Source organism: Bos indicus, chromosome 19, assembly GCF_029378745.1.
Source record: "Bos indicus isolate NIAB-ARS_2022 breed Sahiwal x Tharparkar chromosome 19, NIAB-ARS_B.indTharparkar_mat_pri_1.0, whole genome shotgun sequence".
Lineage (NCBI taxonomy): Eukaryota > Metazoa > Chordata > Mammalia > Artiodactyla > Bovidae > Bos > Bos indicus.
In genome coordinates this window covers 32,520,001-32,546,125 of record NC_091778.1, presented here as the reverse complement: position 1 = coordinate 32,546,125, position 26,125 = coordinate 32,520,001, and the positions used below count along the sequence as shown (strand labels likewise).

Here is a 26,125-nt window from a genome sequence, read left to right as displayed (position 1 = left end):
CAACCCCATAGACGGCAGCCCACCAGGCTCCCCCGTCCCTGGGATTCTCCAGGCAAGAACACTGGAGTGGGTTGCCATTTCCTTCTCCAGTGCATGAAAGTGAAAAGTGCAAGTGAAGTCGCTCAGTCACGTCCGACCCTTCATGACTACATGGACTGCAGCCTACCAGGCTCCTCCGTCCATGGGATTTTCCAGGCAAGAGTACTGGAGTGGGTCACCAGTGCCTTCTCCGAGAAAGATGTGACCCACGTCCTAATGCTGCCACCTGCCAGCCAGGTAAACACTCTTGAGAAAAACTTGCTCCATGCAGTTTCGTTTCTGAAACTGTCCACTTTCTAAAGGATGCTGAGTACCTACTATGTGTCTTGGCTAAAAGGGGGTCTGTGGGGAGTTAAGAGAAATATAGAGGGGCTTCCCTGGGGCAGTTCAGTGGTTGAGACTTCGCCTTCCAATGCAGGGGGCCGGGGTTCGATCCCTGGTTGGGGAACTAAGATCCTGTATGCTGCAACGAAAGATCCTGTGTGCTGCAACCAAGACCTGGTGAGGCCAAATAAATATTTAAAAGAAAAAAAAGAAGAAGCTCTCTCCTCTTTCCCTGTTTGCCTAAAGTGAAAGTGAAAGTCACTCAGTCGAGTCCAGCTCTTTGTTACCCCATGGACTATACAGTCCATGGAATTCTCCAGGCCAGAATACTGGAATGGGTAGCCTTTCCCTTCTCCAGAGGATCTTCCCAATCCAGGGATCGAACCCAGGTCTCCCCCATTGCAGGCAGATTCTTTACCAGCTGAGCCACAAGGGAAGTCCAAGAATACCAGAGTGGGTAGCCTATCCCTTCTCCAGCGGATCTTCCCGACCCAGGAATCAAACCGGGGTCTCCTGCACTGTAGGCAGATTCTTTACCAACTGAGCTATGAGGGAAGTCCTAAAAGCAGGATATGAATCTGTAAAGGGGTCCCCGTCCCATCTCTACCAGATGCTAATCACCAGAGACAATTTCAGACCCTTATCAGCCCAGAGATGGCCCCAGCAGACTCCACATTGCGAATTCTACTAACTCTTATCTTCTACTAGTTCCCCATATATTTACCTTCCCACAATCTGCTGCCCTAGAGACTAACATTTCTTTTTCTTTGTCTTGTCCCATCTCTAAAAATCACTGCTCTTTTGTTAAAAATGCTACATAAGCCCAAGTTCAAGTCACCCCTTTGAGTTACTCATCATTGAGTTCTCCCATGTGTATGACAATCAAACACGTACGCTTTTTCTCTTATTCATCTGTCCTCTGTCAATTTTACTTGTAGGGCCCGTGAAAGAGCCTAAGATGGGAAGAGGGAAAAAGAATTTCTTCATCCTCTCCAGCACATTCACTTTGCTGTTTGTTGTTCAGTCACTAAGTCGTGTCTGACTCTTTGCAACCCCACGGACTGCAGCTCTCCAGGCTTCCCTGTCCTTCGCTACCTCCAGCAATTTGTTCAAACCCATGTCCATCGAGTCGGTGATGCCATCCAATCATCTTATCCTCTGTCGCCCCCTTCTCCTCCTGCCCTCAATCTTTCCCAGCATACTTTTTTTTTTTTAATGCTTTCTTGCTATGTGCATTTCATTCTTTTCTTCCGGTTATAACCTACCACACACAACCTTAACTAGTTTTTCAGTGAGAACATGCAAATAGTAATTCCTCTAAATCTGTGCCTGAAGATACCCTATTTTTCTCTTATTCCTTAAGATTTTTTAAAAAAATATTTGCTTCTTTGGCTGTCAGGTCTTAGTTGTGGTGCACGCTGGCTCAGTAGCTGCAACACGTGGGCTTTGCTCGCCCAAGCCATGTGGGATCTCAGATCCCCAGCCAGGGGTGGGACTCACTGTTCCCTGCATTACGAGGAGGATTCTTAACCACTGGGCCAGCAGGGAAGTCCCGTCCCCTTCTTCTTGAATGACAGTTCAGTACATCACTGAATCTAGATTTCTCACATTTTCCACTCACTACTTGAAGATATTCCTCCCTTATTTCCTGGCATTTATGTTGGCTCATAAATAGTCAGTTATCAGTCTAAGTGCCCTTGTATACACACTTGGTGACTGAACAACTACAAGCTTTCTCTGCTCGACTTTAAATCTCTCTTTTGTGTCAATGGTGTGTAGCAGTTTTACAATGGTGTGTCCAGTGATGGATTTCTTTTTGTGGATCTCTGTCAGGACTTTTTGTGCTCCTTAAATCTGAAGACTCATGCTTTTCTTCAAATATAGAAAAGGAAAATTCAACCAGAAACTCACCCTTCTATTTTCTTCTTCAGGAGCAGCTACTACACATTAACGCTCTATATTTATAACCTGCCACTTGAGTTTCTCCACTTAATGTTGCCTGTATCCTTAGTGCTTCTATTGGTCAGCCAAGACTTTCATTCAGGAGCTTCTGGAAGCTCTTACAGGAAAACCCAAAGGAACTGTACTTTATTCTGGTCATTCTTGGGGTGACTCCAGATATGTTTTCAAGGTCACCAGTTTCCATATCTGTGTGCAACTTCCGGTTTCTCTCAAGTTTTTAAAATATAATAAATATAATTTGAATTTTTAAAAGTTCTATTTGGTTTTCTTTGATTCCGCCTCTTCTTTTTTCCCCTTGTATTGATTTTTTTCTTGTCAAGAATTTGTGTTTATTAAATTTTTAAATTTCACTTTAAATGTAATTACTGTCCATTTCCTTTCATGCCATCCTAGTATTTTTAGCCCTTAGGGTCCAATTCTCCCATCAGCTGTGCCTGCTGACCCTCTCTCATGATGCTTCTATTTTTAATTTGTTTTTACTGTGAGCTCAAAATCAGCAAGGGTTGTTCTTCTGGGAATCCTATAAGTTCTGACATCTGACACGGAGAGATTTCATATTTGCTTCTGCTGGGACCCGAGGGATTTTGAGTGCCCTTCAACCAATTTTTTTTTTTTTTTTTTTGACCACACTTCATGGCATGTGGGCTCTTGGTTCCCCAACTGGGGATCAAACCTACGCCCCCTGCAGTGGAAGCACGGAGTCCTAACCACTGGACCGCCAGGGAAGTCCCTACAGTTTTACATTAGTTTCTACCCTTGGGAGCTGCCTCCTGCCCAGACACTGTGACTCCAGGGCCTGGGGGCTCCATTTCTCACTGGCCACCACTCCTTCTTCCCCATCCAGTCCCCAGCCAGGCTTCAGGGTCCTCAGCGCCTTGCTGAGATGTGCTCATCCCCTCTTTAAGGACGGGGACTTTCCCAGATTTGGCACGAACCCATGCGTGGTATCTCCTTACCCAAGAAGTGTGTCATCTCCCAGGATAGCTGACCCTTCCATCAGACACTGAGCCAGTGTTGTCAAAGGCAATTTTTTCTGAAAAGGAAAAAAGAATGTGGTAATGAAAATGACTTCAACAGTTACCCACTTATATGAAAATAGTGAGAAGTCAAATACTTGCCTAGATACCCTGTTAGCTAAGAAACAAATTGACTTTAAAATATGTATAAAACCTAAAAATTCAGAGGATACAAAGGTGGGTTAGACTCAGACATATCAAAATTCAGAAAATTAAAACAAAATTTGCTAATTTGGAAAATAAGGCTAAGGTTTACATGCTGCATTTTAAAATCTAGTAGGATAGCAACACGGAAAAAAAGAGATTTCAAAATTACGCTAAAGACTTGAACCATGCTTTAATTAGAAATCAAACTCTTTCTTAAGAAGTACATTAGCCCTAATTTATAAACAAGGCAGCTTATGGTCAAGAAAGAGAGAAAATGTTCACCTAGAATTATAATGCAAACAAAGTAATCATCAATATAAGGCAGACTCCAAAGAAGATATAAAATGGCCAATAAGCACGTGAAAAGATGCTGAACATCATTAGTCATTAAGGAAACCAAATGAAATCTGCAATAGAGATACCACCTCACCCCCACTAGGATGGCTATCATAATATTAATAATATATATTTGTGGGTACATAAAATAAATATTGGTGAGCATGTGGAGAAATTGGAACCTTCATGCTTTGCCAGAAGAGATGTAAAACGGTCCAGCACTGGGGAAAAGTTTGGCAGTATTTCAATAAGTTAAACAAAATTACCATATGGCCCGGCAATTCCACTCTTGGGGATGTACCCAAAATACTCTGAAACAGATGGCTGAATAAAAACATGCATGATGTGAAGAGCGGCCCAATGCACAATAGCCAAAAGGTAGAAACAGCACCAATGTCCATCAACGGGTGAGTAAAGAAACGCAACACAGTCCATCCACGCAAAGGAACTACTACACAGCCGTAAAAAGAGAATGAAGTCCTGACACAGGCTACAATGTGGATGAACCCTGAAGGCGTCGCCAGAGAAAATGGGCACATGATATATGATCTACTTATATAAGATCTCCAGAATAAACAAATCCATGGGGATGGGAGCTAGATTTGTGGTTAAGAGATGAGGGGGAAACTCCAATACATTGGCTACCTGATGTGAAGAACGGACTCGTTTGAAGAACTGACTCTCCTGATACTGGCAGAGATTGAAGGCAGGAGAAGAAGGGGACAACGGAGGATGAGATGGTTGGATGGCATCACCGACTCAATGGACATGAGTTTGAGTAAACTCTGGGAGTTGGTGATGGACAGGGAGGCCTGGCGTGCTGCAGTCCATGGAGCTGCAAAGAGTCGGACACAACTGAGCCACTGAACTGAACTGCGGGGGAGGGGGATTGATTGATGAGTATGGGGTTTCCTTTTGGGGAGACGGAAATGTTCTGGAAGTAGATTATGGTGGTAGCTGCACAATACTGTCCCTGCACTAAATGTCACTGAATTGTACTCCTCAAAATAGTTAAAATGGCAAGTTTTATGTTATGTGGGAAGTGAGGGAGAGAGAGAAGGAGGGAGGCAGAAAGGCAGAACAATCTATGATCACAGAATGATACATCTTCCCTCCTTACTAAGTGTGGACAAGCCCTGTTCTTCCTGAGCCTACACCATCCAGCACACGCTGAGAACAACAAAGTGAGAACAACGGGATCTCCTTAGGTCTTCCGGTCTGCACCACCACACAGACCCCCTCCCACCCCACAGCCTTTGCCTCAGGACCCAGAGGCCCTCAGCTGTCACTCACCTCCTCCCCAGAGTGAACGGGGTGCCCACCTACCTGGGTACCGCAGCTGTGATGACAGACCAGACGCTGCTTTCAGGGAGCTTACATCCCAGGGCAGGGAGACAAATACTAAACACAGACACTATGAAGGAGACCGTTTCAAGAGCTGGAAGTGCTGTGCGGGCAACAGAAAGCAGGACAACAGGCAGCGTGGGCAGCTGTGGTGAGGGAGCAGTGATGAGAAAAGACCCTCCCCCCAGAGAGGGTACCTTTAGGCAGCACCCTGAAGGGAGACAAAGTCAGCCAAGCCTCCAGATGGGACAGAACATTCCAGGCAGAGGAATGGCAGGTGCAAAGGTCTCTGAGGGTGGGGGGGGGGGCACTGTGACTTGGACCAACCCAGGGTGTCCTGGGTTTTCCTGGGCTGGAGAGCAATAACCTCTCACGTGTCCTGGTCTCTCCTCCTCTGGGAGCCCCAGGAACTCCATCCCATTCTTGCAAAGGAGGTAGGATCCCGGGCCAGCTCAGCATCCATCCCCAGGAGACCAGCACGACTGGAGCTCAGTGAGAGAAGGGGGAGCAGTCAGGGAGGAGGTGGAGGCTAGACTGCGCAGGTCCTCATTAGCCGGAGGTAGGAGTTGGATTCTAGGGGACCTGGGGACCACTGGGGGCTTGTTTAAAAACAAAATGATCTGTTTAAAATAACTCAATCCTGAAACATGAAACTGGATGACGTGAGAGAGGAACCAAGATGAAGGTGGATTATTAGGAATCTGGTTTGAACATCCCCAGGAGAGCGGCAGGCTCCAGGTATCTCCAGGGAAAAATCGCAGGAGACAGGTCAACCCCAAGAATGGGATGGAGTTCCTGGGGCTCCCAGAGGAGGAGAGACCAGGACACGTGAGAGGTTATTGCTCTCCAGCCCAGGAAAACCCAGGACACCCTGGGTGGGTCCAAGTCACAGTGCCCCCCACCCCCACCCTCAGAGAGGACGTCTAACTTCCGTGAATGGGGGGCCTACCTACCCGGGTACCACTTCCGGTTACACGCCTTTCACTCAAGGAATAATCCTGCTGCCCCACCGTTTCACATAAAATGAGACATTCTTCTGGGTAACAGTGAGACCAGGCAACCAAGAAATCATACATCCAAACTTAAACACCACTTTCTAGCTGTCCTACAAAGCTATTAGGTCCAGGTTTCCAGAGATTTAATTAAAGGCACAGGAACAGTATCTTAGGAGAGAATCTGCTCCCACCCTCACCGTTCAAAAGGAGTTACTTAAGGCACGTTGTAGAGAAACGTCCACAATGGTTAAAAAAGGAAAGAAAAGCAGACCATCCTTAACCCTCAGCCACTTGGTTCCTGTCCCCAGAATCATGGCAGTGATCAGTTTCCTGTGTCTCCTTCCATAAGTATTCTAAGCAGATCCAATTATGTATGTGAGTGTGTGTCCATGTTTAATGGACACATTTTCCCCCTCACAGTGTCAGCACACGATATATCCAACCCTACACTTCGTTTTCCTTTTCACATAGAGATATCGTTCACGTCATTTCCTATCAAGATGTAGAGAGAACTGCCTCATGCTGGTTGTTTTTTTTTTTTAATGGCTACACAGATCACTGAATGATGACAACATTTAAACAAGTCCTGTACTGATGGTGTAATGGTCACAAGACAGGGTCTGTGCCTGTGGACCAAGTGATGCTCCTAAGAAAGGATTTGCTGTGGAGGAGACACTGAGGGCCTTGTGGGTATGTGGATTTAAAGGGCATTGGTGTTGAAGGGGTAAAACCTCAATCAGTGAGTTTTTGCTTGTGTAGATGCTGTAAGAGTCTAGAAACTAAGAGAAGAAAAGAATCAAGAAATTAAAAGGAAGCTACCAAAGAAAAAAAAGAAAGGAAGAAACGGGTTATACCTTCATGTCAAAAACGAGACAGTAATAATCTACAATCAAAGGCAGGTGAATAGAAGAAGTGAATGGACTACAACTCACAACAGACTCCAAATTCTTTGTTGATTCCTAAAGAAATTTTCTAAGACAAAAGGAAAAGCTGAGGGCTCAGTAGACACAGGGCACCGTGCTGATTAATTTATCCCAATGCCTACCTGCTCCTGAGATATTACTTGCTCTCTTCCCCACCCTCTGCTCACCCCCACCTAACTTAGAAGCATATGGAGACTTTGAAGGATCCAACTGCCCACATGTCTAGAAAAGCCACCATTCTCTGGCTGACAAAGATCCAGGCTGAAAGAACCACTAGCATTCCAGGGACTACTGTGTTAATCGCTCAGCTGTGTCCAACTCTTTGTGACTCCATGGACTGTAGCCCACCAGGTTCCTCTGTCCATGGAATTCTCCAGGCAAGAATACTGGAGCGAGCTGTCAATCCTTTCTCCAGGGGATTTCCCGACCCAGGGATCGAATCTGCCTCTCTTCTGTCTCCCACATTGTAGCTGGAATCTTTACCGTCTGAGCCACCAGGGACCATTAGAGCCCAGGTAAAGAGATCTTAGCAAGCTTCACCCTGACCAGTGGCTTTCCAGGTCAAAGGGAAGCTATTAGAATACACTTCCTCCTGATTCTGGAGTGCCGAGAGATGCTTAAGAGTTAAAGACGGGGACACAGAATGTTCCAGGGTTTGCAAAAGCAGTCGATCTGACTTGTCTGAGATGATTGTTCTTTCCAAAATTATCTTGGGCAGAAGCAGCACAGTTTGTAGGATGACTCAGAGACAAGAAGTCTCATTCTAATATCCACTCTGCTTCCCAAACATACACACGCGCTCACACACAGCCCCATCTCTGAGAACCTCTGTCTACTACCCTCTAATCCAGGCACACTTGTTCCCTGGGGCTCAGCAGTTCTCAGGTGAATCTGGACCAATGACGGGGCCACAATACCAGCAGCTTCTGTTTCTTTACTATGTACTTAGGTCAAGTACCGTGCTAAGCATTTACATGATCTCACAGAATTCTCAAACAACCCTACTAAGTAGGGATTCACTGTTACTACCATTTTCCAAGTGAAGAAACCAAGGCTTATAGAGGTAACTGACTTGTTCTCTGTCAGGCAAAATCTGGAAACAGCAGAGCTGGGCTTCAAGCTCAGAGAGTCATATCCCAGCCCTTAAACTCAGAACCATCAACCTAAATTGCTTCTGTAAAGAACAGCAAAGATTTGGGACTTCTGTGGTGGTCCAGTGGTTAAGAATCCGCCTTCCAGTGAAGGGCGTGTAGGTTTGATCCTTGATCAGGGAACTAAGATCCCACATGCCTTGGAGCCAAAAAACCAAAACATAATACAGAAGCAATACTGTAACAAATTAAATAAAGATTTTAAAAGAAAATAGGAAAGATTTAAATTGGCGCGATGCGTTGGGCAACTCCTGTGCCTAAAATACTCACGGGCTATCCAGTCGTGACACGTCTATTTTTAGCGCTGCCTTCACGTGGCAGGCCCCATTAGAGGCATTAAGGATGCAGCCGTGATGGGAAGATAAGATCCCTGCTCCCATGGAGCTCACATACCAGGACTGGGAACGGACACGGGAGAAGATGAAGAAGCACAGCGATTTTAGAGAACAACATGTGCTAGGAAGAACATGGAACTGGGGGGTGTGACTGGGGGAGGGAGCAAACACATCAGATGGTGAGAGAAGCTGCACCAAGAAGGTGGCATCTGAGCTGAGAATCAAACAGTAAGATGTTGCTGGCCTGGCTAGTCGCAGTAGCCAGGACGTGGAAGCAATCTAAAGGCCCATCAACAGATGATGGATCAGGATGTGGTTCATATATACAAAGGAATACCATCAGCCATAAAAGAGGAAAATAACAACACGTGCAGCACCATGGATGGACCTAGAGTTTATCACTTAAGTGAAGTCAGACAGGGGAAGACAATACCATATGCTATCACTTAAATGTGGAATCTAAAAGAGGACACAAACGAACCCACTTAGGAAACAAAAGCAGATTTGTGGACACAGAGAACAGACCAGCGGTTGACAAGCAGGATGACTGTCAGGCTCCCCTTGCCGAAATCCCCAATACACATCGAATTACTTCCACAGACACTGCAAGGCAGTAAACCTGAAAGTTAAGAAAGAAGAAACCAGGGTTGGGAGGAGAAAATGGAATGATCGGTGGAGCGAGCAAAGTGATCTGGTCTTGCAGTGTGAGCTCGGAGGACGCGTCAGGATAGCCAAGAGAGGCGAGGCCAAAGTTAAGAAAGAAGAAACCAGGGTTGGGAGGAGAAAACGGAATGATCGATGGAGCGAGCAAAGTGATCTGGTCTTGCAGTGTGAGCTCGGAGGACGCGTCAGGATTGCCAAGAGAGGCGAGGCCAACAGAGTTGGGGGGCTCAGGGCAACCACCAGGAAGTGACGTCAACAAGAACTCCTGGTCAGAGAAAATCAGACAGACACCAGACACATTGATCATCAACTCAAGGGGGAAAGAAACCCCCTAGACTGCCTCTCCCCTGGAACAAAGCCAAGTGAACACTTGAGAATATCTTTTCAGAGGGCTTCCCAGGTGGCTCAGTGGTAAAGAATCTGTCTGCCAGTGCAGGAGATGCAGGAGATGCAGGTTAGATTCCTGGGTTGGGAAGATCCCCTGGAGTAGGAAATGGCAACCCAGTATTCTTGCCTGGGAAACCCCATGGACAGAGGAGCCTGGCAGGTGACAGTCCATGGGGTCTCAAGGAGCGACTGAGCACAGCAGACAAACAAAAAATAAACTAATATTAGTAAGATTTTTTTTTGAAAAAAGGAAGAATATCTGTTCATCTCTGCTGAATTTGAGGGAGGTGGGGGTCAAGAGGGAAGTAAGCCTTCAGGATCATCCCCCTCAAGGACTGTCCAGTGGAGCTGCATGATGCAATGCCTTCAGCACTAGTGCAGGTTCTAGACAGAGACCATGGAGCCCTGTTATGCATCATGTTATGTTTACTGCATCATTGCAGCAAAAACGGTCTTCAAAAGAGCCTTTATATGTCCCTTGTAACCCCCAAAACCACAGTGTAATTTTTTTTCCCATGTGATCTTAAGATACTATGGAGGCAAATGGAATCTGTAGATGAGCAGCAGGGGTAAGGGAAAGGTGGAAGCCTCCTTAGCAGTGGGATCTAAGCCCGTCCTGCTCTCCTCGGGGGCTGCCCCAGTCTGGGGAGGACAAGGATGGGGATCACATCTTAGTGAGGGTGGAGGTGCTTCAGGCAGGGCTACGAGTCTCAAACACTGGCCGGGCGGTCAGCAGGCAAATTCCACCTCCCCCGGGGCCGAGAGGGCACTTACGGAGCGCTTGTCAGCCTCGGCCCCTTGCTGGCCCTGCAGACATGCCGTGAGCTTCTTGTGTGTGCTGTGGGAGACCTGCTTCACCAGCTCCAGCCGCTTCTCTACCTGCGGACAGAGCAGGGGGCAGGGCCCCCGGGTGAGGTGAGGTCAGAAGTGGGATCATGGGTCTGGATAATCCAGAGACAAGACTGACCCCTGTTTCTGCAGAGACAACATCCAATGCGGCAGAGAAAAGGAGGGGATCACAGACTCGGGGACACTTTGCTAACCGTGTGGTGAAATGCCTTCCCATGTCTCCTGAAAAGTCCCACTGAGGCTGCTGTGCACCATGCAGGGTGCCATTGTAAAGAGAAAAAGCTGCATCTCTAAATGGACTGGGGGAGGAGCAGTGGAGAGTCTGAACAACATCGGGAAGGGCTCGGCTGTAAAAGGGAAGATGTCTTTGACATCTATGAGTTACGGGCCAGTGACAACCTTACCTGAAGAAGGTCTTCACTCAGAACTTCTGTCTTCTCGGCCCTAAAGGGAAAATGGAGACACATATCAGTTAAAAAACCAAAAGCAGGAATATGGTCTCATAATTACTCCCCACCCTCTCCACTTATCGAGTGATTCAGCTATACATCTATGCACATTCTTTCATATTCTTCTCCATTTGTGGTTTATTACAGGATATTAAACACAGTTTCCCGTGCTACACAGCAGGACCTTGTTGTCTCTCCATCCTGGATATACTAGCTTGCATCAACAGCAATGATTTCTAACAAGAGAAAATGTAGGCAGATTGACAAGGAACATCAAGTAACCAGCATTTCCAGCAAAAACATAGGCTCTGAGGGGTCTCCCGCTACTGTGTGGAAACCTAGATGAAGCACAACAAACACACCTTTTTCTGCCTCCAGGTATTCTTTTTTCAATTGATAGAATTAAGTAGGTTCCCCCACCCATTCCCTTTGGTCTCTCCCAAACAAGCAAACGTGACAGAGATTGATCAACAGCAAAGACAGAGAAAGCATTGAATCCTGGTGACAAATGCAAATGCCACCACTGAGATCTGGCCACTAGTATGATGTACCCCCCCCCCCAGAAAGTGGGGAGCTGAAACCAGAGGTTAACACTTCCGGGAAAAGAACCTAGATGCTGGCTGGAGCGTCCCAACCTGTTAGCAATCCCAGTCTCAGCATCAGAGGAAAATGCAAATCTTCCTGGAGCCAAGCACAAAGAGGCATACTCAAAAAAAAAAAAAATCAAAATATAAACTAACCCACAGAAAAGAAAGAAAAAGAATACAAAGCAATTAAAAAAAAAAAAAGAACAGACATAATACAAAAAAATTAAATGGCAGGCTTAAGCCTTAACATATTCATAATCATATTAAATGCAAATAGCCTAATAAATATGCCGATTAAGATACAGAGTGCCAAGAGTGGACTGAAAGAAATCATGTGGGCCACAAGAATCTCACTTCAAATATGATATGGGTAGGCTGAAGGTAAAAGGACAGGAAAAGATATCATGCAAGCATTGATCAAAAGAACGCAGAAGTGGCAGTATTAATAGCAGATAAAGTAGAGTCAGAATAAAGAAAATGACCAGAAATACAGAGGAGAATATAGTGATAAAAGCATCAATCCACAAGAAGACACAGCATCTTGAATGTGTACGCACCAAACTACAAAGCCGCAAAACACGGGAAGGAAAGTACAAATGCAGAGATGTCAGTATTTCTTCTCTCAACAACTGACAGACCAGCTAGGAAAAAAAAAAAATCAGCAAGAGTATATATGAACAGAATTCCAGGGGCTTCCCTGGTAGCTCAGTCAGTCAAGAATCTGTCTGTAGTGCAGGAGACCCAGGTTCGATCCCTGGGTCAGGAAGATCCCCTGGAGAAGGAGATGGCAAACCACCCCGGTATGGGCTTCCCTGATACCTCAGTTGGTAAAGAATCCGCCTGGAATGCGGGAGACCCTGGTTTGATTCCTGGGTCTGGAAGATCTGCTAGAGAAGGGATAGGCTACCCACTCCAGTATTCTTGGGCTTCTCTTGTGGCTCCTGCCTGCAATGCAGGAGACCTGGGTTCAATCCCTGGGTTGGAGAGGAGGGAAAGGCTACCCACTCCAGTATTCTGGCCTGGAGAATTCCATGGACTGTATAGTCCACAGGGTCACAAAGAGTCAGACACGACTGAGCGACTTTCACTTTTCTTTTACTCCAGTATACTTGCCTGGAAAATCCCATGGACAGAGGAGTCTGGCAGGCTACAGTCCATAGGTCACAAGAGTCGGACACAACTTAGAGACTAAACCACAACCGCCACAAAAGAATTTGACATTTATAGAAGAACACTCCAACCAACATCAGCAGAATATTCTTTTCCAGTACATAGACCAAGATACACAACATCTGGGTTCATAACATTATGAGCCTGAAAGAACTGAAATCATATACAGTATATTCTCCTATCACTAACAGAAGGATAAGAAGAAAATGTCCAAACACTCAGACACTAAACAGAATGCTTCTAAATAATTCCTGGAACAGAGAAAGTCTCAAAGGAAAAAAACTAACGAACTGAATAAAAATGAAAATGTAATGTATCAAAATGGCAGACACAGCCAAAGCAGTGCTGGGAGGAAATTTTATAGCACTAAAATCATACATCAGAAAAGAGAAACATTTTCAAATGAGTAACCTCTAGTGCAACAACTTATAAAAAAAAAAAAAAAAAAAGACCAAAAATAAGCCCAGAGCAAGCAGAAGGAATGAAATCATAAAGGGCAGAAATAAAGAAGTCTAAAACAAAATAGTAACAGAGAAAACCAAGAAACAAAGAGCTGGTTCTTTGAGAATACAGTTGAAAAAACCTCTAGCACAACTGAAAATAGGAAGAAAGAGAAGACAGAATAGGAATGAAACAGGAAATGTCACTACAAAATCCTGTAGGTTTCAAAAGGTTGTCTTTGAACAATTAACCACATACATGTAAATTTGACAAGTTACATGAAATGGACTAATGGACTTAATAACAAATTACAATACACTCAATATGAAAGAAATAATCTAAATAGCCCTGTGACTATTAAGAAATTGAACCTGTACTATTAAAAACCTTGGAAAAAAATTCAGATCCAGAGATTTCAAAAGAGAACTTTACCAAATATTTAAAGAAGAATTAGCACCGATTCTACATAATCTCTTCCAGAATACAGAAGAGGAGGAAACACTTCCCAATTGATTTTATGAAGCTAGTATTCCTTTGATACCAAAACCAGACAAAAAACAGTAAAAAACAAAACAAAACAAAAAACAGCTAACTATAAACCAATATTCCTCAGGATATAGATGCCTTGATCCAAGTTTGTACTCAACACTCATTCAATATAGTGCTAGAAGTTTTACTTAGGGCAATAAAGGAAATAAAAAAACATATAGATACAAAAGGAACATATTAAAATGTCCCTATTTGCAGATGACATGTTTGTTTATGTAGAAAATACCAAGGAATCTACCAAGAAAAAAAAAATTCCTAGAGCCAATGAATTCAGCAAGGTTACAGAACATAAAGTAAACAAACAAAAATAAATTTTATTTCTATATACTAGCAGTGAATATATATTAGGATTAAAAATAAAATACTATTAAGAACTGCTTTGAAAAATAAAATACTTAGGAATAAATTTATAAATACATAGGCACAGAAAGTACATGTTAAAAACTATAAAATACTTATGAAAGAAGTAAAAAATCTACATCAAGGGAGAAATACTGTGTTTGTGGACTGGAACACTCAACATAATAAAGATATCAATATTCAAAAAATTAGTTATGATTAAATACAATCCCAATCAAAATTCTGAAAGGATTTGTTATAGATACAAACAATCTAAAATCAATACGAAACTGCAAAGGGAACAGAATATACAAAACAATTTTTAGAAAGAATAAATTTGCAGTACTCATTCAATTTTAAGACCTACTGCCGGGAGCCAGCGTGAGGAACTCCGCCCATGGCAAAGGTCAGGAGGAAGGAAGCTCGGCATATGCAAAGGGGGGATCGAGCCTCAGGAGTCCCCCTGGAAATTCTCGAGCATCTACCCCCAAAACCAGAGTCCGCCTACTTTACTGCTTGTGCTCTCACCTACACCTCTGACTTTACAGGGGGCTGTCCCCCACCACCTCTCTCTGAAAAAGAGTTAACTTACAGCTCCAGTTAATAAAGTTCCTGGGCGTGACAAGAGTGTTTCAACCTACAAACTCCTTTGGAAGTTCTCTAGCCTGCCCTTCAGGTTCTTCTGGCCACATGTGATTGTTCACAGCCTCCCAACTGTGAGAGGCATGAGATGTTCTAAGCTGTCTAAATACAGATTCCTTTGAGCAGTTAAAAGATTGATTAGAAATTGTATTGGTGAAGGGTTTTTCACTTGTTGGGCCAATGTTTGCTGCTAAGTTTCCATATCCCTTACCTACTGTGTCCCTGGGAGTGTATTGATTAATATAATTGGTGTATAGGAATGTAAGTAGTAGCTTTAATGTTTGTAACCTTGGACCCTTGAGTTAATTCTTTTCTTGTTACAGCCCACCACACCTTGGCCCTATAGGAATGCAACTTTAATGCTTTCAGAGGGTGGTGCCTGACTTTAGAATAATCACCTTTAGAGAAAAATAAATTTTCTGAAGAAAGGGTCATACAATGTTAACAGGCCTCTTGGCCAGAAGATGATGTAAATCACCTAAACTTTTGCATATGATAAGTTTGCAGGAAGAAAGCCTGGCTTACTGCTGACTCTACCCCTTCCCCCATTATACTCTATGCACAACTTAAGGTATAAAAACTTTGGAAAATAAAGTGTGGGCCTTGTTCACCGAAACTTGGTCTCCCCATGTCGTTCTTTCTCTCACCTTCTGGCTGAATTCCCATCTGGAGAATGGAGGCTCGTCAAGCCTACTAATTATGCCTGGGCTTCTGAGATCTGACTGGGGAGGCCTTAGTGTCTCCTCTCCTTCGGGAGAACAGGAGGACGCCTGCGGCCTACGTAGGTGATGTAAATTCCTTGCCTTGGAATTTTATTAGCTTTCCATGTAAACCAAGTTATTCAGCCTCTTTTCTCCACTGAATTTTCCTGCTGAGCTATCCTTATTCTATTACTCTTTATATCTCTAATTAATATTTAATTAAAGCTATTGTATCCAGTTCGCCGATGCCGTCCCCGCTTCGAATTCCCTGGATCCACCGGGGCTGGACCCCAGCAACCTACTATAAAACTAAGTAATCAAAAGAATCTGGTAGTGAAAGGACAGAAAAACAGATCAATGGGACAGAATAAGGAAAATTGACCTAGATAGATATAAGCAATTGACTTCTGACAAAGATATAAAGAGGAAGAAGAGTCCTTTTAACAAACTATACTGGTACAATTCGACATTCACATCAAAAAATATGAACTTTGTCCCATATATCATATCATATATAAAAATTCATAAAGGTTCACAGACCTAATACAAAACAAGAGACTATAAAACTTTTGAAGAAAACATGAGAAAATATCTTTGACCTTGGGGTTAGGCAATGAGTTCTTGGAAATATCAAAAGCATGATCCATAAAATTAAAAAAAGGATACATTAGACTTCATTTAAATTAAAAGCTTCTGCTCTGTCAAAGGCAGGTCTAAAAAATGAAAAGGAAATCCACTGAAACAAGAAATATTAAAATATTTGTAGTTCACATAAAAGAACTGTATCCAGAATATATGCAGAGCTCTTAAATTTAACAGTAAAAAACATCCTGTTACAAAATGGGCAACAATACCCAAACAGAAACTTTTTAAAATTTATTTTTTTAGTTGAAGGATAATTGTGTTACAGAATTTTTGAATGGAAATTTTATCAAAGAAGAGGAATAAATGGCAAATAAGCAAGGGGAAAACTGTTCAACATCAGTATCCACTAGGAAAATACAAATTAATACCCAAATGAGATAATACAATATAACAAAATAACAACAAAAAATGCAAAACCCTGACTATATCAAGTTCTGGAGAAGATGTGGACCAACTGGAATCCTTACACACAGCTGAGAGTGGGGCAAGGGAAGACGGAACAGTCACTGGGGAAAAAAGCTTGGTAGTTTTATGAACTTGAACATACACTTGCCACATGACCTAGCAATCCCACTCTATAGAAATGAAATTTATGTTCCCCCCTAAAAAACCCTCATAAATGTTCATAGACACTTCATGTATAACAAGCAAACATCCTAAATGTCCTTCATCAGGTGAGTGGATTAATAGCAGAATACACTCAATAATTTGTAAAACACTCAGTCAATCCTAAAGGAAACCAACCTAGAATATCATTGGAAGGACTGATGATGAAGCTCCAATACTTTGGTCACCTGATGTGAAGAGACTCAAAGGAAAAGGCCCCAGTGCTGGGAAAAGTAAGTGAGTCACTCAGTCGTGTCCAACTCTTTGCGACCCCATGGACAATACAGTCCATGGAATTCTCCAGGCCCAGAATACTGGAGTGGGTAGCCTTTCCCTTCTCCAGGGGATCTGCCCAACCCAGGGATGAAACCCAGGTCTCCCACATTGCAGGTGGATTCTTTACCAGCTGAGCCACAAGGGAAGCCCAAGAATACTGGAGTGGGTAGCCTATTGCTTCTCCAGTGGATCTTCCCAACCCAGAAACTGAACCAGGGTCTCTTGCATTGCAGGCGGATTCTTCACCAACTGAGACATGAGGGAAGCTGAGTGGGAAAGGTTGACGGCAAAAGGAGAAGGCGGCAGCAAAGGATGAGATGGTTAGATAGCATCACCAACTCAATGGACATGAATTCGAGCAAACTCCAGGAGATAGTGAAGGATAAGGAAGCCTGGTGTCCTGCAGTTTACAGTTTTGCAAAGAGTCAGATACAACTTAGCAATTGATCAACAACAAACACTCAACAATAAGTAGGAAGGATCTACTGATACAAGTGACCATAGGGTGGTGTTTAAAGACATAATGCTCAGTGAAAAAGGCCACATGCCCTTATCTGGTACCCAAATGAAACATCTTTTAACAGAACAATGCCTATTACAATAATATTTTAGTAAGCATTGTTCTGCTAAAATATTTTCTAATATTTTCTACTGTGCTCACTATATTAATTTCACTATCACTAATGGATTCAGTTCAGTTCACTTGCTCAGTCGTGTCTGATTCTTTGCAATCCCATGGACTGCAGCACGCCAGGCCTCCCTGTCCATCACAAACTCCCAGAGTTCACTCAAACTCATGTCCATTGAGTCAGTGATGCCATCCAACCATCTCAACCTCTGTTGTCCCCTTCTCCTCCTGCCTTCAATCTTTCCCAGCATCAGGATCTTTTCAAATGAGTCGGTTCTTTGCATCTGGTGGCCAAAGTATTGGAGTTTCAGCTTCAGCATCAGTCCTTCCAATGAATGCTCAGGACTGATTTCCTTTAGGATGGACTGGTTGGATTTCCTTGCTGTCCAAGGGACTCTCAAGAGTCTTCTCCAACACAACACTTCAAAAGCATCAATTCTTCAATGCTCACCTTTCTTTATAGTCCAACTCTCACATCCATACATGACTACTGGAAAAATCATATCTTTGAATAGATGGACCTTTGTTGGCAAAGTAATGTCTCTGGTTTTTAATAAGCTGTCTAAGTTGGTTGTAACTTTTCTTCCAAGGAGCAAGCATCTTTTAATATCATGGCTGCAGTCACCATCTGCAGTGATTTTGGAGCCCCAGAAATAAAGTCTGTCACTGTTTCCAGGAAGTGATGGGACCAGATGCCATGATCTTCGTTTTCTGAATGTTGAGCTTTAAGCCAACTTTTTCACTCTCCTCTTTACTTTCATCAAAAGCTTTTTAGTTCCTCTTCACTTTCTGCCATAAGGGTGGTGCCATCTGAATATCTGAGGTTACTGATATTTCTCCCGGCAATCTTGATTCCAGCTTGTGCTTGATCCAGTTCAGCATTTCTTATGATGCACTCTGCATGTAAGTTAAATAAGCAGGGTGACAATATACAGCCTTGATATACTCCTTTCCCGATTTGGAACCAGTCTGTTGTTCCATGTCCAGCTCTAACTGTTGCTTCCTGAGATGCATATAGAGTTCTCAGGAAGCAAGTCAGGTGGTCTGGTATTCCCATCTCTTGAAGAATTTTCCACAATTCTTGTCATCTACACAGTCAAAGGCCTTCCCTGCTGGCTCAGAGGTTAAAGCGTCTGCCTCCAATGCAGGAGACCTGGGTTTGATCCCTGGATTGGGAAGATCCCCTGGAGAAGGAAATGGTAACCCACTCCAGTATTCTTGCCTGGAGAATCCCATGGACAGAGGAGCCTGGCAGGCTAGTCCATAGGGTCCCAAAGAGTTGGACACGACTGAGTGACCTCACTTCACTTCTTCACACAAAGGCTTTGGCATAGTCAATAAAGCAGAAGTAGATGTTTTTGTGGAACTCTCTTGCTTTTTCGATGATCCAGCAGATGTTGGCAATTTGATCTCTGGTTCCTCTGCCTTTTCTAAATCCAGCTTGAACATCTGGAAGTTCACGGTTCATGTATTGTTGAAGCCTGGCTCAGAGAATTTTGAGCATTACTTTGCTAGCATGTGAGATGAGTGCAATTATGCGGTAGTTTGAGCATTCTTTGGCATTGCCTTTCTTAGGCATTGGAATGAAAACTGACCTTTTCTAGTTCTGTGGCCACTGCTGAGTTTTCCAAATTTGCTGGCATATTGAGTACAGCACTTTCACAGCATCATCTTTCAGGATTTGAAATAGCTCAACTGGAATTCCATTACCTCCACTAGCTTTGTCCGTAGTGATGCTTCCTAAGGCCCACTTGACTTCACATTCCAGGATGTCTGGCTCTAGGTGAGTGATCACACCACTGTGATTATCTGGATTATGAAGATCTTTTTTGTATAGTTCTGTGTATTCTTGCCACCTCTTCTTAATATCTTCTGCTTCTGTTAGGTCCATACCATTTCTGTCATACCAACTACGGGTTGGGACTCTGCATTTTTAAAATGCTGTCCTAGAGAAACCCCTAGGCATTTATCAGGAGACATTTTCAAAACATTCAGCAGATTTTTCTCTTTTTTGGTTAAACAAAAAATTAGGGAGAAAAAGGTCATCAAGAAGAGAATTTTAAAAGTGGCATATATTTGCATAATGTTATACCATATGTTCTTTTTCCATGGGGATGGTCTTGATCCCTGTCTCCTCCTGTACAATGTCACGAACCTCAGTCCATAGTTCATCAGGCACTCTATCTATCAGATCTAGTCCCTTAAATCTATTTCTCACTTCTACTGTATAATCATAAGGGATTTGATTTAGGTCATACCTGACTGGTCTAGTGGTTTTCCCTACCTTCTTCAATTTCATTCTGAATTTGGCGATAAGGAGTTCATGATCTGAGCCACAGTCAGCTCCCGGTCTTGTTTTTGTTGACTATATAGAGCTTCTCTATCTTTGGCTTCAAAGAATATAATCAATCTGATTTTGGTGTTGACCATCTGGTGATGCTCATGTGTTGAGTCTTCTCTTGTGTTGTTGGAAGAGGGTGTTTGCTATGACCAGTGCATTTTCTTGGCAAAACTCTATTAGTCTTTGCCCTGCTTCATTCCATATTCCAAGGCCAAATTTGCCTGTTACTCCAGGTGTTTCTTGACTTCCTACTTTTGCATTCCAGTCCCCTATAATGAAAAGGACATCTTTCTTGGGTGTTAGTTCTAAAAGGTCTTTTAGGTCTTCATAGAACCGTTCAGCTTCTTCAGCATTACTGGTTGGGGCATAGACTTGGATTACTGTGATATTTAATGGTTTGCCTTGGAAACGAACAGAGATCATTCTGTCGTTTTTGAGATTACATCCAAGTACTGCATTTCGAACTCTTTTGTTGACCATGATGGCTACTCCATTTCTTCTGAGAGATTCCTGCCCGCAGTGGTAGATACAATGGTCATCTGAGTTAAATTCACCCATTCCAGTCCATTTTAGTTCGCTGATTCCTAGAATGTCTATGTTCACTCTTGCCATCTCTTGTTTGACCGCTTCCAATTTGTCTTGATTCATGGACCTGACATTTCAGGTTCCTATGCAATATTGCTCTTTATAGCATCACACCATGGAAAAGAAATGCAAAAAAGCAAAATGGCTATCTGGGGAGGCCTTACAAATAGCTGTGAAAAGAAGAGAAGTGAAAAGCAAAGGAGAAAAGGAAAGATATAAGCATCTGAATGCAGAGTTCCAAAGAAAAGCAAGAAGAGACAAGAAAGCCTTCCTCAGCGATCAATGCAAAGAAATAGAGGAAAACAACAGAATGGGAAAGACTAGAGATCCTTTCAAGAAAATTAGAGATACCAAGGGAACACTTCATGCAAAGATGGGCTCGACAAAGGACAGAAATGGTATGGACCTAACAGAAGCAGAAGATATTAAGAAGAGGTGGCAAGAATACACAGAACTATACAAATAAGATCTTCATAATCCAGATAATCACAGTGGTGTGATCACTCACCTAGAGCCAGACATCCTGGAATGTGAAGTCAAGTGGGCCTTAGGAAGCATCACTACGAACAAAGCTAGTGGAGGTAATGGAATTCCAGTTGAGCTATTTCAAATCCTGAAAGATGATGCTGTGAAAGTGCTGAACTCAATATGCCAGCAAATTTGGAAAACTCAGCAGTGGCCACAGGACTGGAAAACGTCAGTTTTCATTCCAATCCTAAAGAAAGGCAATGCCAAAGAATGCTCAGACTACCTCACCATTGCACTCATCTCACACGCTAGTCAAGTAATGCTCAAAATTCTCTGAGGCAGGCTTCAGCAATACGTGAACCATGAACTTTCAGATGTTCAAGCTGGTTTTAGAAAAGGCAGAGGAACCAGAGACAAAACTGCCAACATCCGCTGGATCATGGAAAAAGCAAGAGAGTTCCAGAAAAGCATCTATTTCTGCTTTATTGACTATGCTAAAGCCTTTGACTGTGTGGATCACAGTAAACTGTGGAAAATTCTGAAAGAGATGGGAATACCAGACCACCTGACCTGCCTCTTGAGAAACCTATATGCAGGTCAGGAAGCAACAGTAAGAACTGGACATGGAACAACAGACTGGTTCCAAATAGGAAAAGGAGTACATCAAGGCTGTATATTGTCACCCTGCTTATTTAACTTATATGCAGAGTACATCATGAGAAACGCTGGACTGGAAGAAACACAAGCTGGAATCAAGATTGCTGGGAGAAATATCAATAACCTCAGATATGCAGATGACACCACCCTTATGGCAGAAAGTGAAGAGGAACTAAAAAGCCTCTTGATGAAGGTGAAAGAGGAGAGTGAAAAAGTTGGCTTAAAACTCAACATTCAGAAAACTGATGCCAAGATCATGGCATCTGGTCCCATCACTTCATGGGAAATAGATGGGGAACAGTGGAAACAGTGTCAGACTTTATTTTTTGGGGCTCCAAAATCACTGCAGATGGTGACTGCAGCCATGAAATTAAAAGATGCTTACTCCTTGGAAGAAAAGTTATGACCAACCTAGATAGCATATTCAAAAGCAGAGACATTACTTTGCCAACAAAGGTCTGTCTAGTCAAGGCTATGGTCATGTATGGATGTGAGAGTTGGACTGTGAAGAAAGCTGAGTGCTGAAGAATTGATGCTTTTGAAGTGTGGTGTTGGAGAAGACTCTTGAGAGTCCCTTAGACTGCAAGGAGATCCAACCAGTCCATTCTGAAGGAGATCAGCCCTGGGATTTCTTTGGAAGGAATGATGCTAAGGCTGAAAGTCCAGTACTTTGGCCACCTCATGTGAAGAGTTGACTCATTGGAAAAGACTCTGATGCTGGGAGGGATTGGGGACAGGAGGAGAAGGGAACGACAGAGGATGAGATGGCTGGATGGCATCACTGACTCGATGGACATGAGTCTGAGTGAACTCCGGGAGTTGGTGATGGACAGGGAGGCCTGGCGTGCTGCGATTCATGGGGTGGCAGAGTCAGACACAACTGAGCGACTGAACTGAACTGAACTGAAACCATATGTTAATACATTAACAAAAATAGTTAAATAAAATTTACCCAAAACAACATTGATGAATCTAGTAAGTACTGTGACTGGGGAAAAACAAAAGACTACTTTGATCTTTGATATGATTTTCATAAGGCTCAAAGCTAAAAATTACTAAATGACATATTGTTATAGGATGAATACACATGTAATAAAATGAAAATGCATTTCAAATGGTGGTTATCTCTAGAAAAGGAAGACAGGTGGGATTTGAAAAGGATAAACAGGTAGCTCCAACATAATTGTTAGTGTTCTGGTTCTGAATTTGTATAGTACATTCATAGCTTTAACATGTTTCAGAATATGCATATGAAAATACTGGTAATCTATGTATTAAACAAAAGATAATATAAAAAATAAGCCCCAAGTATTAAGCATAAACTTGCATAAATGGTTCCTTGCATAAATGATTTATATACATATACATATATAGGTATACACACACATATATTTAAGGCAGAATATAGGGAATCTAATGAATATTGTTTGTTTATTTTTAGTCTTCTGGGATTATAGGACTCATTTATGCAAGTTTATACAGATACACTGGAGAAGGGAATGGCAACCCACTCTGGCATTCTTGCCTGGAGAATCCCATGGATAGAGGAGCCTGGCAGGCTACAGTCCATGGGGTCACAAAGAGTCGGACATGACAGAGTGACTTTCACTTCACTTCACTTCGTATATACATATGTTTTATATGTAATAAATATATAATAAATGCAATATATATAAACTGTTACATTATAAACATTTTCTTTAAAGATATTACTACTTTTTCTTTAAGAGTAAGAGTTGAGTTTTAGGGCTTCTTGATTGCTAGCTAATTACTCACAGTTCAACTGCACATAAAATAATCAAAACAATGTAACTACATAATTGATGAGGCGGCAACAAACTCCCTTAAAAGAAAAGGATCTTGTGCTGGAGACAAATTTTGCTCTTAAAGTGTGGGGTCATACACTTATTTGGAAATCAAAAGGATTTAAGAAACTCCTAGAATCTTTTGCTGACCTGGGAAGACTGATCAATACTGAATTGGCTGGAGGTTGCATAGGCCGACTGTCCACTTGCTGGAGACTTCTTCCATTACATACGAACCACTTCAACAGAGCACTCAAGACTGACCCAAGCAAGGCGGTGGGCGAAAAGGTGATGCTAATTTTAGGAAGCCTGGTGATTTGGGTCTCATCTTTGTCAATGAAAGAGCGTTGTTCACTACTAAGACAATGAACACTACTGCTTTCAGAGCGTGAGTCACTCTACAGTGATAGGCACTGTGTAGGTGACACCTGTGTACAAGTCATGTACTTTTATTTTTTACACCAAGAGACTAATGCAAAACAGAGCCTTGGGCAAACGGATCTAAAAATGGTGCACTGTTCTCCTTAGGGGCTTAGGAGAATAATCCACCACCATGCACAAAAATCCTGACTGTCGCCAGTGTCATATTGAGCTTGTCAGGTCACAGAATGTGCTCCATGAAAAAATAAATAGTTATTAGACAGTCCAAAGAAAAGGGCTCTGTGGAAAAAATGCTAGGAAACACTGAAGGTTATATTATCCATTAACAGAGTCTTATTAAAGTATTAAAGGCTCTGAGACATCCTGTAGGAAATCAAATGGCTTAGCCAACTCGTCATTTCCCAAATCTATAAAAATATAGTTCACATAACACCAGTTTGCAACCACATCCTGAGTGCGGAGTATGACAGTGAAGGAAACATTCACTACGGACATGCTGGAGATCCTACCTGACATGCTGCCTTTGGAGTTCCAGCCTCCTCACAGAAAGACATTTAGTGGCTAGAGAGCCAAGCAATGATTCTCAGCTGTCATTACAGAAGTCACAGAGCAAGCTGCCTTTAAGCAGAGATAGTCTCATTACAGAGTTTCCCTGGTGGCTCAGTGGAAAAGATTCCCTGGAGGAGGAAATGGCAACCCATTCTTGCCTGCAAAACCCCATGAGCAGAGGAGCCTGGCGGGCTACAGTCCACGGGGTCACAAGGAGTCGGTCACCATTGAGCACATGTGCACTGGGCTATGTGGGTCCCTACCAGTCCAGTCCCTGAACCTGTGGTGATTCAGAAGCAGGAGAATAGTGTTCGGACTACAGGAGCCTGAAAACAGGTGAGTGGAGGTATGGACTCGTGACTGGTTGTTTGCCTATCAAAGATGTGCTTGCAGGCAAACTGTCTGTGCTCTCCAGGAATCAGCCAGGCCTGGGAGGGGCAGCCTCTCCTGAGACAATGAGACTTCAAATGCCCAATCATGAAGTATACAGAAAATATAGTGAATACGGTCAATCACTTTTTTTTTTTAAAGGCAGAAGATGTTATTGTCTCCAATTTTTTTTAATTAAGTCAACTCTAAATTAAGTCATCATCTTAATGGCTCAGATGGTAAAGAATCCGCCTACAATGCAGAAGACCTGGGTTCAGTCCCTAGGTCAGGAAGATCCCCTGGAGAAGGGAATGGCTATCCACTCCAGTATTCTTGCCTGGAAAACCCAATGGACAGAGGAGCCTGGTGGGCTGCAGTCCACAGGGTCGCAAAGAGTCAGATACGACTTAGTGACTAACAGCACTAATACGCCAAAGCATAGTCCTGGACCCACAGTTATCAGCACTGCTCCTGCTAGCATTCAGCCGGTGTTCTTGGAGAACTGTTGCATCTGTAGATGTATTCTTGATGCATCTGCAGAGGGAGAGGTACTCCATGTCCACTTCCTCCTGCACCATCTTGACTCCCTCCTCCTGAAGAGCTTCTTAAAGCAGATTGCCGGAGCTCATTCCCAGAAGTTCTGACTCAGTAGGTCTGGTTGGGACTGGAGAATTGGCATTTCTAACAAGTTTGAAAGTAATGCTGATGTTGTGGGTCCAGGACTATGCTTTGGTGTATTATACTGTTAGTCGCTAAGTTGTATCTGACTCTCTGTGACCCCATGAACTGTAGCACGCCAGGCTTCCCTGTCCTGCACTATCTCCCGGAGTTTACTCAAACTCATGTCCATTGAGTCAGTGATGCCATCCAACCATCTCATCCTCTGTTGCCCCCGTTCTCCTCTAGAACATCCTGCTGAGTCAACAAATTTACCTCCTCAAGGTCCCCAAACTGCCCCTATCTTCCACACCCAGGCATCTCCTGCTCTTGATACCAATCCCCTCCAACCCTGCCTGCCTGATACTCTATGCTGTAGGCACATCTAACTTTCCCTTGTTCACCAAACAAGCACCCCTGAAACTCCTATCATGCTCAGCACCAGCAAAGTACTTAGACACAGCACGTGCTCTATAAACGCTCATTAAAATGCAGTGCCATCTTTGATACAATCGGGCACAGCAGCTTTCCCTACTCAGACTTGCTCATTTTGGCAGACTCTGCTAACTGGCTCTCTCCTAAAGCCCATCCCCACCTCTGCTGCTTTGCTATCTCTCACCAAAGAAGGTGGGAGGCCAAAACCATTCCAGTTTCTCTTGAAATTAGGAATACCCATGTGTCCTGGTTCTAGGCTCTAAGACAAAAGCAGAAGTATGCTTCAGAGTCATCTGGAAAAGCTCTACTTTCCTGGTAAGAATGAAGAGGACACAGCTGTCAGGCTCTTTGTCCTCTTCCTGCTTTGAATGCAG

The 26,125-nt window shown here is 43.2% G+C and overlaps 1 protein-coding gene across 6 annotated transcripts in view; it reads right to left on the bottom strand.

Annotated features, from left to right (window-relative positions):
• The window catches only part of ARHGAP44 (Rho GTPase activating protein 44), a 125,069-nt gene that overhangs the window by 41,404 nt on the left and 57,540 nt on the right, over window positions 1-26,125 (bottom strand). For all 6 annotated transcript variants that reach the window (XM_070773128.1, XM_070773127.1, XM_070773126.1 and 3 more), the window contains 3 exons: window positions 10,876-10,915; window positions 10,397-10,501; window positions 3,282-3,358 (listed from right to left, as the gene is read on the bottom strand). In XM_070773128.1, the coding sequence (XP_070629229.1) occupies window positions 3,282-3,322 (41 nt within the window). In that variant the 5' untranslated portion in view covers window positions 3,323-3,358; window positions 10,397-10,501; window positions 10,876-10,915. The remainder of the gene's footprint in view (window positions 1-3,281; window positions 3,359-10,396; window positions 10,502-10,875; window positions 10,916-26,125) is intronic.